This window comes from Octopus bimaculoides, chromosome 20 (assembly GCF_046866305.1).
Source record: "Octopus bimaculoides isolate indiv1 chromosome 20, ASM4686630v1, whole genome shotgun sequence".
Taxonomy (NCBI): domain Eukaryota; kingdom Metazoa; phylum Mollusca; class Cephalopoda; order Octopoda; family Octopodidae; genus Octopus; species Octopus bimaculoides.
Genome location: NC_142947.1, coordinates 33,097,822 through 33,115,321, shown reverse-complemented (window position 1 = coordinate 33,115,321; position 17,500 = coordinate 33,097,822). Strand labels below are relative to the sequence as shown.

The 17,500-nt window shown below is 35.4% G+C and overlaps 2 protein-coding genes across 2 annotated transcripts in view; one reads left to right on the top strand and one right to left on the bottom strand.

Annotated features, from left to right (window-relative positions):
• Positions 1-17,500, top strand: part of LOC106877702 (uncharacterized) — a 271,669-nt gene that overhangs the window by 234,406 nt on the left and 19,763 nt on the right. The gene's annotated exons all lie outside the window — the stretch shown is intronic.
• The window catches only part of LOC128250345 (uncharacterized), a 20,301-nt gene continuing 12,393 nt past the window's right edge, over positions 9,593-17,500 (bottom strand). Inside the window, exon 2 of the mRNA XM_052975159.2 lies at positions 9,593-10,548. Within this exon, the coding sequence (XP_052831119.1) occupies positions 10,149-10,548 (400 nt within the window). The 3' untranslated portion in view covers positions 9,593-10,148. The remainder of the gene's footprint in view (positions 10,549-17,500) is intronic.

Sequence of the window (17,500 nt, the reverse complement as noted above, 5' to 3'; positions counted from 1 at the left end):
ATACACATGTCGGCCCATATATATATGTATATATGTACATCCATCCATCCATCCACACTTACATCCATCCATCCATCCATCCATCCATACATACATGCATACATACATACATACATACATACATACATACATACATGCATGCATATGTATATACTCACATGTGAAGCCATATTCTTACGCTGCAACTCAATAGCGCTTCAAGCAGTTCTTCCTTGTATCAAAATATTTACATACAAATATTTTCGATCGCTATCAGCATGTTAATTAAACAATTACGCTTGATGAAACAAACATTTTAAAGATTAGAGTATGAGCATTCCAAAAGCATATTGATATTTCAACGTAAATGAAAACAATATTTATCTAAAGTTGAATTGTAATCTTTGTCGCCGTCGTCGTCTTTTTTGTTCTCTGTTTTTGTTATCTTGTTGCTGCATATGCTGCTCTTCTGTAGCTTCCAATATAATATTTGTCTGCACAAATGCTTAACCTAAATCATTCCAGTGATTATTGTACACGTCTAATGTTTTTTTCTAGCGTATTTTCTTTTTAACGACTGGTAAGTGTAATTTTTAAAGATATTTGTTTGTTATCTCTCGAAACTTCTCGACGATATGCAATTCAATGGGTTTTATATGGACTTTTTATAGCGTTGTTGGTATATATAGTTATACTGTAGGTAAATAGTTGTTGTATAGAGCGTCGGGTTCACAATCATTGGGTACTGAGTTCGATTCTCGGAACGGGATGTGTGTTTGTGTTATTGAGCTGTACCGGCAAAACCGGTCACCAAGCTGTATCGACCGTTACTTTTCCCTTGACTAGGAGAGGGGAAGCTGGTATGCATTGGCGACTGCTAGTCTTCCATAAACAACCTTGCCCGGACTTGTGCCTTGGAGGGAAACTTTCTTGGTACAAACCCGTGGTCATTCATGACCGAAGGGGGTCTTTATCAATTCTTTTGTTAGAGTTATTACACATATAAACAGCGTAGGCAGCCTTTCCTATGCAGCTTTGTTGGAATAGTAAGTCGTATCACACGCAGCTCTTCATCGAAGCAATGAGACCCGAATCGCATATCAGTCCTCGTTGTTGTGCAAAATCTCCATTTCAATAAGGACACTGTCACACAGTCATGCACTGACGAACCGAAAAAGATAAAGAATGGCCACATGAAAATACTAGCTCCTCACTACTGTCCCGTCTGTTTCTGTACCTGCATAGATGCTTGTGGAGGGTACAGCCGAGGTGGACAAGATTAATTCGGTCAGAGCATGACTGTTGTTGCTCCTCTAGACATGCTGTTAGAGGAGTATTTGTACAATGATTCACCCAGTAAGCCTACGGAGATTGCTTTTTCTATGTACTTTATACTTCCTTTAGCTCATTAGTGAAATCATAGCTTTGCAGATGATTTTCATGTAGATGTAGGAACTGTTAGGGTTGAGTCGCGCTGCGACAAGCCTTGTATTTTCTTATTTCCGTTTTGTTTTTTATGCTGTTTGCATTTGATCAGAGTTTAATGTACTATGTTAAGTGTCTTGGTTCGTTAGCATTCTACTGTAGTTTGTTTGGGATGCACTGAGTGCCGACTTCATCTAATGAATTGTTTCTTACTTTCAGTGATATGTGGTACACTTGACATTAATCAGTTCATAGACACTTCATTTCTAACTCACCTAATTAAATAGGCTAGTTATGTAAAAGATTAAGAAATTGAGAGATCTTTTTATAGTGCGTGTATAGAAGGCCTATAGGTTCAAATGATATTAAGTCATCTAAGATATTGAGGATTATATTAACTTCCAGATTCTAAGAATATCATGGTATTTGTACAAATGGTTGTAGATTTTGGTTGCTGCATGCTTCTGGTGGGGTATAGTTGTTTTAGTTGTATATCTAAGTGTTAGTATGGCCTTGACGCTTTATTGACTTCAAATTTTCGTTTTCTTTCGGATTATTTGATGGAGAATAGGGTTCAAAATCGCTGTGTACGTAATTTCCGATCTGTGTTCCTGTCTTTTCTGTGTGGCATTAGGAGGTAGATATTTTAAAACAAAATAAAACACTGATAAGAGCGTTTGTTTGATGATGAAATGTGGGCGTATTGTTTGATGTTGTGACACACAGTGTGGCGCAGCCGTTGTTGTTGTTATTGATGTTGATGACGATAATTATTCTCTATATATTTTACTGATACTTTTACGGTCTTTGTAGGATACACATGTTTACCAGTTTTCTATTTTCAGTAGTATATTTACTATATTTTCTTTTCTTTTTTTTTTTTGTTTTAGTTATTTCCTTGCTTAGTTATTTGATGTTGAGATTTATTTCGATTGAGTTTGGCTTTGGTGGATTGCGTCTGAAGTTGTCTCTGATTTTTTTATGAAGTTGACTATTTCTGGTGCGTAATTAAGGTAGTATTTTTATGTTGCCTTGTGAGATAACTTTTTTTTATGCGTCTATAATTATTTTTATGTACTACAGTTTCTTTGATGGCAATTCTGTTGTTGTCGAACCTCGATTCTGTTTTCTACTGGATTTCCTTCTATTGTGATATTTTTTCCTGAAATTTGTGTTTTTACGTTCTTCATTGATGTGCGAGTTTGTTGTAATAATTGGTAAGTGGTCCAAAGAAAATTGTTGAATTGTTAGCCAAGTGTTTGCGTTGGGTAGAAATGAGAATTGGAGTGTGACGTCTATAGAAGGGTTGTACAAGTTGTTTTTTATACATGGTGCGTGGGTGTTGGAGTAAATTGCTTAGGCTGTATTGGAAATTTACACGTGATAATATGTTACCTCATTTTTTTATCTTAGCTATTTGGAAATCCTGTATAGTATTGATTGATATAAGTCTACACCGACGGTCGTGTGTTTCTGATTTTTAAAGTTTTGAAATCGGTGAACGTAACCTGTGGTGGAGGAACATAATATTTGCGCGCGCCTGTGTGTATATGAGAGAGAGATAAAGAGAGAGGGAGGAGAGAGAAGAGTGAATGTGTTTCACAATTTTGGTTTTCGTACGTTTTTAGTATATTAGTGACTTTGTTTGTTTACAAATGCCGCTAATGATATTGGTAAATGCTAAATGCAATATTTTATACCTGGTATCAGATCATTGTCGTGAAATCGTCAGTCTTGAATAATTTGTATATAATTTAGTATGTTGGCTGTTTTGTGAACTGGCTGAAAGAATGTCTCCTGAGCTATTGATAAATGACTCGTCCATGATGACAACATCTTCTCGATCAGCAAAGGTCTTTCTAAATCACATTGTGTTGCATATTTGACAAGTTTTAAAACTTTCTGGGCTGTATTCACAAAATTTAATTCCGTTTAAATATATATCTTATATATTAATTCTTACCTGTTATATGTACTTCTACGTACGAGATCTTATAATGTTTGGAAGGGAGATAACATCTTTACAACTTGTTTAAAAGGCGTTGTTGCAGTAACTGCATTATATTTGTCGTAAACATATAGTTTTCTTAATAATGTGTAAATGTTGTTTAATGACATGTGCATAAGCATATCTTTATGAGTATATTCTATCATATATAGTCAGGATGGAATGCAGTAGCCTTGACAAATTACAAGGTCTCTCAGACAAACGGGAGGAACAGAAAAATTATCTTCAAACTAGAATCCAAGCCAGAATTCGTGTAACAAAGTGAATATTGCTAAAGGCATCGGACGTACCAGTTTGTCGCGTTAAGGCCATCGATGAGTTAAATCCACCACCCAAGTGCGCAATGAATCAGAACAAATGTCGCAATGTGTCCAGTCGAACCTTCTTATATAACTATATGTTATCGAAATCGAAAAGATGAAATGCAGATTTCACCTTAGCAGGTATGGAACTAAAGGTTCTGAGTTGGAACATTTGTCTTATTCTGACTGAGAGACATCGCTTCATAAATCCCGATTTCTATAGATTAATAGCTACTGTCTGTATCTAACTTTGGGGAGTACGCTTTGAGGAACATTTTCGTGTGTCGAAAACATCGTTTGAGAAACCTTCTCTCTATGATCATACACGCTTCTTTCCAAAAGTATTATATTCAGTTTTAGCTTATCCTGTTCCGTGAACCATTTTTGATGACTATTCGATGCTATTTCAAGAAGATTAGGTTGACAGTTCTTGCAGGTTAATCGACTACGTAGTTTAGCGCCACATTTTAACGGAATTGCCTTTCACAAACGCCTCTTTGCACGTTGCTTTCGTCTCTTTCTCTTGAGATTTTGCGTTTGCTCTCTGCCTGTGTCTTGTCAATATTTTCTTTCATCAAATTCGTTCTAATGGCTTGTTTCTGAGAGATAATACTTAGTGATGCAGTCTTCTCGTTTCAGACTTTCAGTTCTCAGTCACAGCCAGCCTTCTTTATTTCCAACATGTTCGAGCTGTTGCAAAAATTGAATATTTAATTTTTTCTATTTCCAGTAATTTGTCTTGTCATTCTTGTTTCTGTTCTAAAATTTTCAGACAATTTCAGTAACTTTCTGGATTGGCTGAACCTTTAGCAGGCCAGACAAAGTATCAGTGGTATTTCGTCCGGCTTTACGTTCTGTGTTCAAAGACTGTCGACGACACCAGTGCTTGTGTCTATGTAATGGACTTCATCACCTCCTCAAAAGTGTATTACGGCATTTCGTCCTACTCATTCTTCTGAGTTAAAATTCCGGATCTTTTTTAAAACGGGGGCCACATTTTTCATTAACGAAACACTTTGAAACTTGGAACACTGGTAGAATGTGTCATATAAAACATCTTTTTCTCTTAGTGTTCTTAAAAAAAAAAGAAATCCATAAGTTTTTCCATTTTAAAGTTGTCGTATTTCTGTAATTTCAACCAATCACTGACGTCCATTCAGCCGATATACATTAAGTGCCGACTACATAAACAAACGATTCTGAAACAATTAACCCTAACCCTAACCCTAACCCTAACCCTAACCGTAGAGTTAGGGTTAGGGTTAGGGTTAGGGTTAAAGCAAATTTAAAATGAAAAAAGCAAATAAAACGAAGGTATGGAGATTAAATACGCTTTACATCGCTTAATCAGCCAAAGGAGTAAATGTAAACAACTGAATACTTGTCAGTGATTGGTTGAAATTATCGAAATAAGACAATTTTTTACATGAAATAAATTCGAATACAAAAATATTTTTCTGTTCTATAACACAAAATAGATAAGTATACGAAGTTTGAAAGTCTTTCCGTACCAAAAACACTACGTAGAACATTAATGAAAAATGTGGCCCCCGTTTTAAAATAGATCCAAAATTCCATCATACTCGATGCACTCTTTCTTCTTTCTAATTTTCTACTTCATGCTTATCTTGATCTATACAACTGGGAAGACATACCTTCGTATGTATATCTACCTGACTATGTGTGAACAGCATTATACATCTGTGTGTTCATTTGTTCCAAAGATAAAGCTTGTTAGTAATCTTTATTAGAATCTTGACTTATTTCACACCGAAATTATGGAAATGACGCAAAGAAAACAAAACATGAAATACAAGAAAAAAACATGAATGACGTGAAATTTGTCAATTCTGGAGGAGAATCCAGCTGATGCTTGTTGAAGTAAAATAGATCAAATATTGACGGCAATTAACTTCGGAGAACGTTGATACGTAATCAGCTCTTAAAATGCTAATCGAAAAATAAAAAGGAGCTCATAAAGTCAATAATAAATTCAACCAGTAATGCTATTCTCTTTGTCTTGAATTATCAATAAAGATTTCAGGGGAAAATTTCCAGGTGAGAGCTTTACTGACAAATTTGAGCGAAAACGGGTCGTCATATGGAAGGCAGGTTGAATCTCATGTATGTGTTGAATAATAATACAAGTAATACTGATGATGATGATGATGATGATGATGATGATGATGATGATATTAATAATAATAATAATAATCTTTTCTCCTATAGACATAAGGCCTGAAATTTTGCGAGAGGGGAATTGTCGATTATATCGACCACAGTGTTTGACTGATACTTAAGTTATTGACCCAGAAGGGACAAATGCAAAGTCGACCCCTGCGTAATTTAAACTCAGACGGACGAAATGGCGTTAAGCATTTTGCTCGGCATGCTAACGATTCTGCCATCTCAACGCCTTAATAATAATATTATTATTGCTGCTGATGCTGCTCTAGTAGTAATAGTAGTAGTAGTAGTAGTAGTGGTGGTGGTGGTGGTGGCGAGAAGTACGGTCTGGAAAAGGACATTGAAATAGTACGAGGATAAAACGGAACGTGTCACAGCGAACAACGGACGTAAGATGTGGGATTTTATGATGCCGTGTGATTCAATGATTGATAACACTGAGACTCTTGACAACAGGTTGCTGTCCTCTCTCACAGAATCAGCCGGAGCAAGTGAAATCGAGTGCTCTGAAAAGTGAAAAAAACACCACTGCTACTACTGATGATGATGATGATGATGATGATGATCATGATGATGATCATGTTGATGATGATGACGATAAGGATGTTGAAGACGATAAGGATGATGATGATGATGATGATGATGATGATGATCATCATCATCATCATCACTTTCTATTATTTTTGACAAAAGTAATGATGCAGTACATTAGAAACATGAATTACAATATAATGATTTTTGAAAAATGCACATACATGAAATATGAAACGAAATAAAGAGGGTAACATTGTAATGTCCATAATAGAAAGCCCATAAATCCCCCATTGCACTATCACAACTATGGTGTTTGACCTTCAGTTGTAGAATCAGAGTAAACTCACAGCAACACCAAACTTGTAACTCATCCACATTTCAGCAAATTTACTAAAACGTAGCACTTTATTTCTTAAGCCAACTTTTCAATTGATACGTTAAGCCGTTGATGAAAATTTGGTCAGGAATATCGATTTATAAGATTAAGGTTACAAATATTCCTAGGAGAAAGGCTAGCTTCTTTAATTATCACCAATACTTGATTGGTATTTGTTATAGGATCTCGGGGAAAACAAAGGCAGCCTTAAAGTGTAGGGGAACATCAAAAGTTGTCATATAATGCAACAAAGCATTTTGTCGATCATTCTGATAATCCTGTCAATTCAACCCCCAATAATAATAATTTCTTGCAAATTATGGGTAAAGGGACTCATCAATTATATTGAACGCATTATCTGACAGATAATTGTTTTTTTTTTTTTGTATTATTTTCTTGAGCTCACTGTGTTGTAACGTAACGAGAGGGGAGGAGATTTCAAATTTAATCAGCGAATCTGTCAGATCATCATCTTTGTAATAGATGGATTTGTGAAAGATGAACGACGTTCAATAGTTGATTAATACAGAAAAAATGTAAAGTCTATTCAAGATTTCCCTTTAAATCTAGATCATTTTTACTTTTTTTACAAGTTCACAACTCTGGAGAAAAGACAGAAGCAGTGAATGTATCGCAGTATTACAGACCTGTATATCTTTTTACGTTTTTGCTGCTGTTTGTTCATTCTGTGATTTCAGCTACGATCAATGAAGATTTTGATGGGTGAATGGTCTTTGTGTGCTATCTATCGTCGAAACAATTAAGCATTCAAATAGTAACGCTGTACTATTTTATACATTTGCTTGGCGATTCCCTGTTACTACATTTATAAAAATACATAGAGTCTATGCTTCACTGACGATGTCATGACATTGTCGGAACATGTCTAGAGTTGTTTTCAGTGCTTGCAGAAATAATTCAAAGAATATTACTCATTAACTAAGGCAGTCAGAAGGCAGAATGTTTAGTCCGTCGGGTAAAATGCTTAGAGGCATTTCCTCCGTCTTTACATTTTGCGTTTCATCTTTTTGGGGTCGATAAAATAAGTACCAGTTGAGTATTCGGATCGATCTAATCGTTTTACCAGGTCACCCGAAATTGCTGGCTTTGTGCCAAAATTTGAAACCAATATTACTCATTAGTTAATATTGCTTATTTTGTCACGGCAATAAATTTTAACGGATGGAAATAGCTGGTTCTCTTGAGTGTGTTCAGCATTCGATAACTCCACTCCACAGAAACTTAACATCTTACCATTAACCGTTACGACGACTCTCACAGAATTCCTATCTCCATCTCAGATATTGTTCTACTTCTGTCTATTAATCTTCGTCTTCGAGAGTCAATATTTTTAAATATCTCATCCGAGATGATTGCATAAATTCTATTGAAAATCAACCGATAAGAAGTTCGGTTCTCTAAAGTGTGCTCTTCGCTATTTTTTCCACCGATTGCATTCATATTTATATCAATCTTAACTCTTCTGTTAATTCTTCGTTAACTCTTCTGTTGAACACACTTGTTACCTTAGAAAAGAGGAGGTGTCACCGGTAATGTTCATTACTGATTGGAGGTATTTTCTTAACGTTGTTGGTTATGTTTTGGCAGTTAAACGTCAACGCTTTTATCGACCACATATTACTTTTCTTTCCTATAAATATTTGTTGTTCTACTAAGAGTTCTTATATAATTACTCTTAATACTTCTCACTTTCCATTGTTACTGGTCTGCCTGTAAGAAGATTATTTCCTCTCTCTCTTGTAGTATCTTTCCTCGAATATCTATCTTATGGAAATTCCACTTCTTATTACCTTGTTACTACAATATTTATTTCACTTAAAATTTTGTCTAGATTCTTGTAATGACTATTAAAGCAGCTTCTCGTTTATTTTTCTTCCCATTCTTTTGTAACTTCCAGCAAGATAAATGTTTTATTACTGTTTTATTACTGCCAGCGTTGGAGCGACTTCTAATAATAATAATAAAAAAAAATGTTATCTTAATGTCTCGTATGCTACACCCCCCCCCCCACACACATATACACATATGTAAACATATGCACACAAACACACGCACACATGCATACGTATGTATGCATGTGTGTGTGTGTGTGTGTGTATTTGATGCATCAGCATGGCCGCAGCTCTAAGCTGATCTATGAACAAAAAAAAAAACATCTGATAGGCGACTTTTGCACGGCGACTTTCTTTAACAAACCACATTCTCAAAATTTTGGTGGGACCTGAGAGTCTGACACATGAGAAATCCTCAAAATGTCGACCAATGGGATCGAACAAGAGTTCACAAATTTGCTGAGCGAATTCCTGCAATTTCAAACTTCCGCCTTCACCGCCAGTGTACGCTTATTTCATTCAGAAAAGAAACCACATACCTGCTGGACTTCTCATGAAAAGTGTCTAGTCATACCAAAGTAAAAAGAGACAGCAACTTCGTGCAGATTAAAGTTGCGACTAATGTCGAAGAATTTAGGTTATGTGGTTTTGGTACATAATACGAGAGAAAGCCAACTTTTATTTTGATTTTTTCTTTATTATTATCATGATCATTATTATTATTATTATTATTATCATCATTATTTTTATTATTATTATTATTGAATTTCTATTTGATTTTCGTCAGTTTTCATCCGTGGCATTTAAAGAGTGGCCAATTGTACTTTGATTCGCTGCCAGACTTCTTGAACTTAAATCACTGCGTGGCTTAAAAACATTTTTTTAAATAATTCTTTCTTTCTTTCTTTCTTTCTTTCTTTCTTTCCCCCCATTTGTCTCTCTCCCCCCGCTCTCTCTATCTCTCACCTACTCTTACTTCTATTTGTAAGTCAACAATGTCTCTCCTTCTCTGACATTTTTTCCCCACAAATACTTGAAAATGTGTACGTGTGTGTATATGTGCGTGTGCCAACACGTACGCAAAAAGTACGCGCGCGCGAGTGCATTAAATATTTTTAACTCAATACAGATTGACATTTTCACAAGGTCTGCGAATTCAAGTTTTTATTTCTACTCACATTTTTTCTTTCTCTTTTTTTCTTCTGTTACCTCTGTTAATTTCTATCGCTTTATCAACCACGATTACTACTTTCAAATCTATCGTATCATTCCAGAATTCTTCCTCACTCATTTTCTCTTTGCTTATATTTTCTGATTCGCTCCATATCTCTCCCACTCTCTCCCTCTCTCTCTCTCTATATATCTCTCTCTCTCTCTCTCTCTCTCTCTCTCTCTCTCTCTCTCTCTCTCTCTCACTCTGAAAGACTATGTCTTTCTGTCTCGTTCAGTCAGAATTCATTTCAGTACGTTATTATAGTGAATAACTAACGAGCTGACAAACAGTTCCACAGTTCTATGATATGGGTAGCTAACGCTATTTTGACTTTTCCCGTAGCAACAACGTCATATTGTCTATAGTCGTCGTCGTCGTCGTCGTCGTTGTCTTCGTTGTCGGCGGCGGCAGTGACGACTTCATCTCGTATCCGACAATTTAGTTTCTTTTTTGTTGTACGCTTCCTTTCTGTTGATAACTTTGATGTCTCTATTGACCAATTCCTGCACAGAAGAGTCGATGCCTTTGACTGCATGGTAATGTTGGTGAAGGACGAGGCTGATATTGTCGACCCTTTCCCTCCTGTCAGTTGATTTCTTCCTTTTCTCTTCTGGTAACTTCGAAGTTTTTGGTTCTGATGGTGACGGATACCACCACCTGGTACGCTTTTGCTAAAGTTACATAAAAAAAAAACCAGGAAAAATGTAACACTGTATAATGCAAAGCCTCAGCAAATTTTCTAGAAGAGCAACTTGTTATTATTACATGCGTAGCCTATCATTACTAATCTAGCAACACTTTATGCACAGCATTGACAGTGTCCCGGCAAATTTATTACAGTAATTACGACAGAGTGGCATGTGAATGTTAGTAAAACACAAGGAATCGTGAGGTTGGTGATTCTTGACCACCCGCAAATCATGTGTGACATAGACTATGTGGTAGAGACAGTAACTTTATTACATCTTTTACGTTTATCTACTACTGTATCTTCTAATATCTGTGACTATGATATACAAAGCAAATGAAGGAGAAATTACGAAAACACACAAATTTATGTATTATTTCTAACTTATGTTTCAATATTGTGGTTGTTTGGAAACTTACATCGAATGTTCCCAGTCCAATTGAATGCTTATTTACAAAAGATCATCATGGGAGCGCACGCGCACAAACATTTACACACACAGCTGCATACACACACATGTAAAACTCTTTAATTCCTATTAGAAAATGAAACCCGTGTAATGGTGAATAAATAGTAACAGTAAATTTTCCAAATTCTTGTTTTGCTATATAATGATTCCTGTTTTGTTACACCATATTTTCACAATTTTCAATTTTAATATGCAATTTGAATCAATAAAACAATGACAGCAGCTACATATTGGATTGTAATAACGGAATAAGCAGATGTTTTTCAAGCGAGAACAGGTGGGATCCCCCTCCCTCCCTACATACTATATTTCTTTCCCTTTCTCTCTCCTCTCTTTTCTCTCTCTCTCTCTCTCTCTCTCTCTCTCTCTATATATATATATATATATATATATATATATATATATATATATATATGATTTATATGTATATATGTGAATCGTTGGCGATATTCCCCTCCGTCTTCTTTTTCTATTGGACTTTCCTCTGTTTCTGAAGTAGAACTTTGCTCGAAACTTTAGACCATCACTCTTTCCTTCTCTGAAAGTCTGCTAATACTTTACACGTACCACGTACTGGCGTTGTTTTTTTTTTTTTTATTCTTCGTTTTGGGGAATTTACTATTGTATATATATATATATATTTATATATATATATATATATATATATATATATATATATATTGATATACTCGTCCATCTATATATACATGGATGCATACCCTGCCCAGTACACACACACACACGTATAACTTTGATAACTTTGATAGGTTTCATCTACTATAGGCCCAGGCCATGTCTAACTTAATAGCACCAATATATATATATATACATGTGTGTGTGTGCGCGCGCGCGCGTGTATAGCATATGCACATATTCATATGAACAGATGCGACCCTGAAAGGCTGACAGGAGAAAGTTGACCTCGGGGGAATTTGAATTCAGAACATAGAAACAGACTAAATGCTTCTAACCATTTTATCCGGCGTGCAAACGATTTTGTCAGCTCACGACCGCAACGAACGTTATACTATTAAGACTTCTTCCTACACAAACAACTTGAGATAAGATGAGTAGTGGGAGGATACGGATCGGCGACATTTCGGTGGGTTATTATTTACATAGTCACTTTAACCGTTGCTGATCTAAATTTTCTTCAATGTATCATAGTTTTGACTTCCCCAAATAGCTAGACTTCTGCAATATAGAGCGCTCTGTTTTGTTTACATATTCATATCTCTTACGACTTACATTCTCTTTACAATAAGTTATTTGTTTCTTCGTTGATATAACACAGTCTCTTAAAGAATTGAATTGAAAGAAATATAGGGAGAGCTTTCAATAAGGAAAAGATTCTTTTTTTCACACACGAGCGTAAGAATGTATATAAATACACTCACACAGCAACAACATCACATCAGCACAGCAACAACAACAACAAAGACGAACTTCTCTCAATTTCCATTTACCACATCCACTCACAAAATCTTCGTCGAACCCACAATGGAACTGAACCCAGCATCATGTGATTGGGAAGCAAACTATTTGCCACACACCAACGCCTAGGCTTATAGGAAGCACTTTCTAAAGAATTAGAGCGGTAATGTATATTTTAGGAAGTTAAAAGTTATGGCCGGCTATATAGTGACCGTTGGTTTCGCACCTGTAAAGCGCCTAGCAGCATAGGCGACTGACTGAATACATCTATCCTGACGTCTAAAAAGGACCCCAGGTCGAGCAAGTCCTTGTTCTAAGATTCTTGGCTTCTCGGTCAAGCAAAACTCACCCCATTTGCTTCCGTTTATATAAGCTATTGGTTGTTCAAAAAGCTTCCGTTTAATTATGTATGGGATTCCTTCCGCTTTTAAGCGCTATACGTAGCTGGCCAGAGACATGATGTTACGCGACCCGGGAACCTTCTTAATTCCCATGAAAGATTTATTCAATCAATGCCGCCATCTACTTCAGACTTAGAATTCACCATTCGGTGAATAATCTTTCCAGAGTTTTGAATATTTCCCTGGCCGGAGCCGATGTAAGGGGGATAAACGCGTCCTGCAACACGAACAGTTATATTTTGTTTACAAGACCAACTGACCATTAAGAATTTTTTCCTCCAATTCTCGAGAGGGTATGCGCCTTCAGCCTTTAGAATCTGTCAAGTCGCCTATATTACTAAGCGCTTTATAGGTGTGACACCAATCGCCACTCTATGACCGGCGATAACTTTTAACTTCCTAATATACATACAGTCCCATTGCGTGGCACTTTGGGCAAGTGTCTTCTACTATAGCCTCGGGCCGACCAAAGCCTTGTGAGTGGATTTGGTAGACGGAAACTGAAAGAAGCCTGTCGTATATATGTATATATGTATATGTATGTGTGTGTGTGTTTGTGTGTCTGTTTTTGTCCCCCCAACATCGCTTGACAACCGATGCTGGTGTGTTTATGTCCCCGTAACTCAGCGGTTCGGCAAAAGACACCGATAGAATAAGTACTAGGCTTCTAAAGAATAAGTCCTGAGGTCGATTTGCTCAACTAAAGGCGGTGCTCCAGCATGGCCACAGTCAAAAGACTGAAACAAGTAAAAGTGTAAAAGTGTAAAGTGTATACATACATATATATATACTGAGAGAATGAAAAAGAGAGATGTATGTTCTTATACGGATATGAGCGCGAACAAACGAAGTCAGAACATTACAAATTGCGTAGGTTCTGCTTGTATATCTACAGTTGTTGAATTACTCGGAATTCAATACAAACTTGAAACAGGGATTTGATCTCTCTCAAACGATAACATGCGCATTTTAGATGTCCATGGTTAGGCAATCCACATAATAGTAGTTTAAGTTCACGATTGTTCAACTACACACACGCACACTAACTTAACATGTATTGGGATATGATCAACATAATGACACTGTGATTTTGGGAATCGTTACAGCAAACGCGCGCACGCACACACACAAACACACAAACAGGTTTTATTTTATATGTTTATACACGTATACTCACGTGTGTGTGTGTGTGTGTGTGTGTGTGTGTGTGCGAATACATGCGCACTGTATAGACACATATTTGCATGTGTATGTATAAACACAATATATATATGCAATGATCTATCCGCATGTAAAAATATAAGGATATATACAATTCCCATGAGAAGTATATGAACATGGATATACATGCATACATACATACATACATACATACATACATACATACATACATACAATGCTTTCTATTTATCAACGCAATAGAATCAATAAGACAAGGGGAGAGGGAGAAGGAGTAAGAAACAAAGAAAGAGCGAGAAAGAGAGAGTTGTGAAGAAAGAGAAAGAAAGAAAGCATAAAAGAGAGACAGCAATTTAATGAAAGGAAATGTTAAAGTAGAGCGGTATTGTTGTTCGAAACGGAAGTGTTTACCAAAAATTTTCGATAATATTGTGAATACAAGCAACAGTGGATATGGTTTCTTTTTCACGTGAAGACAGATTGACATCCAAAGTATAGGCATAGAAAAGCAGAAAACACACACACACAGGGGGAATAGAGGAGCCCCGTGAAAAGAAAAATTCAACATATACATAGAATTATCTATTGAACGAAATATATATATATATATATATATATATATATATACACTCTCACACCATATGACTGTATATGCACAAATAAATACATAACATACATACATGTGCACACACGTATATATACATATATATATCCATATATATGTATATATATATATACATAAATATATGTATATACATATATTTATATATATATATGCAAATATGCATGTACATATATTTACACACACACAGGCACATATATATATATATGTATATATATATATATATATATATATATATATATATATATATATATATATATATATATATATATATATATATATATACTTACATGTGTGCATGATATAAGCGTATGTATATACATGCATATATATACATGTATATGCCTGTGAGTGTGTATATGTTTATTCAGGACATGTATAATATAAGCACTTATATTAAAGTATTAATTTACAGTATATCGATATAAATCAATGCTATTCATGTTGGAAATCGAAGCATATATGTAATAACAACGAAGGAATACAAAGACTCTAATAACGAAATGAATTTTAAAGAAAGAATGAGAGGGAAGGACGATTAAAGGAAGAAAGAAAGAAACAAAGAAAGAAATAAAGAAAGAAAGAAAGAAAAAAGAAAGAATGACAGAAGGCAAAAGGAAAAACGAACCACAAAAGAAAGGATGAATGAAAAGACGGAGGCCTATTGAATGTAGGGAGGAAAAATGAAGCCTTATTTTATAAATCCGAGATGTAATTTATGAATAATTATTTCTTCTTAGGTTATCAAATATTTATTAATTAAGCGATTTAACCTATTAATTTTAAAAACTTTTATATACCTTTTTTTTTATTAAAAGAGGTAAAGCATAATCTGTATAGTAATAAAATTTGCTGTAATTACCGAAGCACTCGGGTTATCAAACGATAAAATTAATTTCATCAATAACAATAATAGTAATGTTGATGATGATGATGATGATGATGACAACGTCGACGACGACGTTAATGATGGTGATGATGATGCTAGCGGCGGCGGTGGTGGTGGTGGTGGTGTTGTGGTGGTGGTGTAGTGGTGATGATGATAATGGTAATCATGTTGGTGGTGATAAATTAAAGATAATAATTATAATATTATTAATGATAATGATGAACATAATAAGGTTGAGGATGAAGATGATAAACCGTTATATTAATATTGAGCTGAATTTTGTGATTGAATAAACAAAATGGCTCGTAGCTCGTACGTGTAATGTAATGTTATATCGTCTTATTTATTTTTGTTATCGTTCACATGCAATTTCCCAATAGCATTTTCCATAATCGAAACCGATTTTCTCTTCAGCTTGAGGGACAACAACAATTGCAAGGGAATCATCTCAATCTATAAGAACATATTCTCCACCTCCTTGTCCATCTACCCTACTGCTCCACTTCTTTCTCCACCTGTACAGGATCTAATATTCAAAACTACCAGTTGGTTACATGAATGTGATCGTAACTATACTACTTAGTACAGAGGAGTGAACATTTCAATGTGGAGTCCGGCAGCTATTTCGTTTCATTTCTTGTATATTAGATGCAAGTAGGGTGAATGGGGCGGAAGTGGTAGTTTGATATTGCAGCATGCGTTCGTTTTACGATAAAGTTCTTGCTTTTCTAAGACTGCATTCCTTCGTATAATCGCTTCATATTGATCGATTATTAGGAATATATGAAGAACAGGATCGGATTTAAACCTCTCCTCTAGGGCTTCGATATATTATTTTATATATTAAGTAGTTAATTTGAATTCTAGATTCCAATATTCGTATATGCATATAGATACACATACGCACATACATACATATTCATACTCACACATATATGTATGTATGTAAATGTGTGTTAATATCTATATCTATCTATCTGTGTATGTGTGTATAATATGTGTGCGTGTATCATATGTGTGTGTATGGAAACATATCTGCCTGTCTGGGTAGGGAAGCTGTAAATATAAGAGCAATTATCCGTACATATTCACCTTCTGGTGGATTTTGAATGAAATAAGTGTTCACGTATGCAAGCAAAATGAAAATTATAACTGAACGTAACTTACCATATCTCTCTCAAAGAACTATCAGTCCTATTGCGGTTCTATTTGGCGGAAGATTTCATGAGCATATTCCACCAAAATTCTTCGTACAAAACCGTATATATGTAGTCAGTAGTAAAAGTATTCGATGCATTTACTCAAGAGACTGTCTTTTATATCGTTGGCACTGTATATTGTTTTACCAACAACATACTACCGTATCGGCTTGTGTAAACTGCTGATCACGTATATAATAACAAATGAATGAACAATCCACATTTTCTAACTCATCCTGGATGTTTAAAGTCTTGAAGATCTCTTTTGTTCATTGGGCATTATTTTGGCTCTTGCATTTCTGGAGCATAGCCTTCGCAAAAAGAGAATTATACAAAGAAAGGGGCAGAACAGGAGAGAGAGAGAGAGATTCATCGGTCTTCTAAAACAAATTAAACAGTTTTGCAAGGTGAAACGTGACTGCTTCGAGCACCATCACGTATTAAGAATCCCTTCCCTGAACTTTATTCCAGCTAAACCCATTCTTATAAATCTTGGGTATAAACTTAAGTTTGCAGTCCTGGTATGTATTGTTAGTCATTTGTTCTCCATTGATATTTATCCGTTGTCCTATTTAGATGAGACATTCTCTACTACTGCGTAGCTGACCTTTACAATAGTACATGCATACTTTTCATTTGCAGTACAATAATATCAGACCTATTGTACTTGCAACACGTTGTTAGTTTTATTGGCATATTCAACAGGTATTCATTTATAAGTATGTGGATACATTTAGGCCCT